Below are 2,704 nucleotides of genomic sequence, written 5' to 3'. Positions count from 1 at the left end.
AAGAGACACACTAGAGTCAGTGTTGGGCTCTGGCACAGCTGCTCCAACTAACACAGTGCTTGGAAAGTTGATACAAGAACAACTTAATTGTTTAATGCGTGTTACAAAAGTTTTTCTCCACATTATCGCTGGAATTGTTGCTGGAATCTTTACTTTATGCAAAAAATCTGAAAAATCTTGTTTTTGTCTATTATCTGAAAATAAACGAATAACATGTTAATAAAAACGTAAAGGTGCCCTCAGTTTTTATTGGAAACAAACAAAAGTTTCTGACCAAAATCCTGTTGAGTGCATTTCTTCCACCTTAAAAAACTGTACAGTTGATTTTTAAATACCTAAAATCATGCATTGTTTTCATCTATGTTCTACTAGCTCGCTGTCTTCTTCTTTCTTGCCTTTAATGGTGCATCGCTTGCATGATGCAGCCAACGGTCAGTCAGAGGAATAAAGTGAAATCGTTGGCAGGAATGTGTATCGCAATGCAATGTACTTGTGTTATTCATGTGCATCCATATACGTAAGATACAAACAAAATAAGGTTACACCCATAAAAACACTGCTTCTATTAGTGGTCAAAAACTCTACAGGGTACCTTTATTTCCTAAAGGATGTCATAACAGGGCCTACTAACCATCATCACTTTCTCATTTGTTGTTATTTTGACCTCTCTAAGAGGAGGAACCCATAATATTAAATAGTAAAATCGAGAGAATGTTGCATGCACTTTGAAGCTTGTGGCCAACTGAATGATACATATTCATATTTTTATAATTTACTTTGGAAAATTGAAAAAAGACAAAAAGGAAACCTGTGCAAAGACAATAATTGCAAGGGGGTGAAACTGTTTACCTTAAATTTGGGCAATAGTAGATGCTGAAACAGGAGGCTGTGTCTCTCGATGGCTGTGCTTCAATTCATCAGCTCTAATTTGCACAAGAATAGGTTCCACATATGCGTTTTACTGAATCTAAGAAGGAACGTCTATAAGCAGATCTATTGTTGCAGCCTGCCTCTCTTCTTTATGCAAACAGATGAAGACATCAGATAAATCCTGCAAAAAAGCAAACAAAAACATGACAACTGGACAATGGCATAGTGTTCTCACGATAACACTATCAACCATCAAACTCTTTACCCTCTCTCAGCCTCTTTATCTGGGCATGAAGGATCTACCTGTAGCTTCTTTTTTCTGCGACAAAAGCTTGACGTGTTCCAACAATGCTCTCCAGGTGGCCCTCATACTTTCATCTGATGAGCGTGAAATGAATAGAGGTACGAACAGTGACCCTTGTGTCGTTGTTATGAACTCTAAAGCATCTAAACAAAAGCGACACGTGGATTAAGGTATCCAAAGATGCCTGCTGCAGTTTATTGTATGGACTGCAGGATTTATTTTCCCCTGCACTGGCACGTTAGGTTTAAAGTTTTACACTGATCTCTCTAGCTCTGTGATCTGGACGTCACTGTCACCTTTTCCTGGGCGTCCTCCCTTGTCTTAGAGTCAACACGCCATGTCCACATTGCTTTTTTCCCCCTTGTGTTTAATTTTATTTGATAGTGTGCTGCAATTTGTTTTGTGGGTGGTTGTAATTAATTAGATTTAGATCTTGGCTCATAATTCGTGTGTCCTTTGAGGCAAAGCTTTTGATAAAGAATCCTTAAGCCTTGCTATAATTATTTATCTGGTCTTGAAAAGGAATTTCCTGTTGGCCGTGCAACCATTTTTATCGAAGCAGTTCACTAAACACAAACAAAAGCAATACAAGCACACAGGGGCTATTTACGTTGATTTGTTTACTTGTGTAACCTACTTTCTGTTGGAGATTGCCCTTTGTTGGTCTTCACCATAGACTGTAGCGGTGCAGTAAGCTGTCTTCACCGAGGGCGTCGCTGTTTAAATTCTCGCGAGATTACCAAACAGGAAGAGAGAGAAGGTCAAGAATTAAACATGGCAGCCCGCAGCATGTTGAGGTCTGTGTGGACCTCGCTTGAAGGTTTAAAATTAGGAGCCTCGGGTACCAACGTGAGGGTTCAACAGTGGATAAATGTCCCCCAGCTACCGGCAACAAGCATTCAGAGCCGAGGGATCCGCATAGGTGAGACCTGTTGACGCAAATGTTGACGTTAGCTCGGCGATGGTAGAAGAGCGACGCAGGTTGTGATGGAAACCTTACAGGAACTGACAGTGATCATCTTAGAGTCACAAAGAGAGCTGAACAACATACACTAATATATATATATATATATATATATATATATATATATACTGCACTGCAAGTGCAACAACAGCCAAAACACATATTACAATAAAACGGTCATGTCAGTGTTTGTCAGAAAGTTCATGTGTTCCGCATTGAGGCCAGCCCCTTCCTCTGTCATATCTTTCGGGGTATTGTTATTAAGTTCCAACCACACAAAGATGACTACTGGGGACTGAGTAATAGGTTTCATTGTGTAGTTTTACTTCCTCCTAGCCTTCACTTTACATTGCTTTGTACATGGTTTAAAATTAGGGTCTATTTCTACACTTTTTTTGCACATCTGAGAATGTTTTGATGAGTTCATAATAAATGACGCTCATGACCCAGTGAGTATAAAAAACTGTTCGTTAATTGTGATTTTAGCTCGAGTTACGAGACTGGCTTTGCATGCTTTGATAGCCTGGCATATTAATTGTGACTAATGTGGAATGGTCGTACCACTC

The 2,704-nt window shown here is 39.5% G+C and overlaps 1 protein-coding gene across 1 annotated transcript in view; it reads left to right on the top strand.

The window, feature by feature from the left end:
- Positions 1-1,924: 1,924 nt before the first annotated feature.
- The window catches only part of mrps18a (mitochondrial ribosomal protein S18A), a gene marked incomplete in the record, with an annotated part of 3,439 nt that continues 2,659 nt past the window's right edge, over positions 1,925-2,704 (top strand). Inside the window, 1 exon segment of the mRNA XM_035678202.1 lies at positions 1,925-2,096. Within this exon segment, the coding sequence (XP_035534095.1) occupies positions 1,949-2,096 (148 nt within the window).

The sequence above is a fragment of the Morone saxatilis genome, unplaced genomic scaffold (assembly GCF_004916995.1).
Source record: "Morone saxatilis isolate NCDOM2014 unplaced genomic scaffold, NCSU_SB_2.0 Contig7, whole genome shotgun sequence".
Taxonomy (NCBI): Eukaryota; Metazoa; Chordata; class Actinopteri; family Moronidae; genus Morone; species Morone saxatilis.
This window is presented reverse-complemented; position numbering and strand designations above follow the sequence as displayed.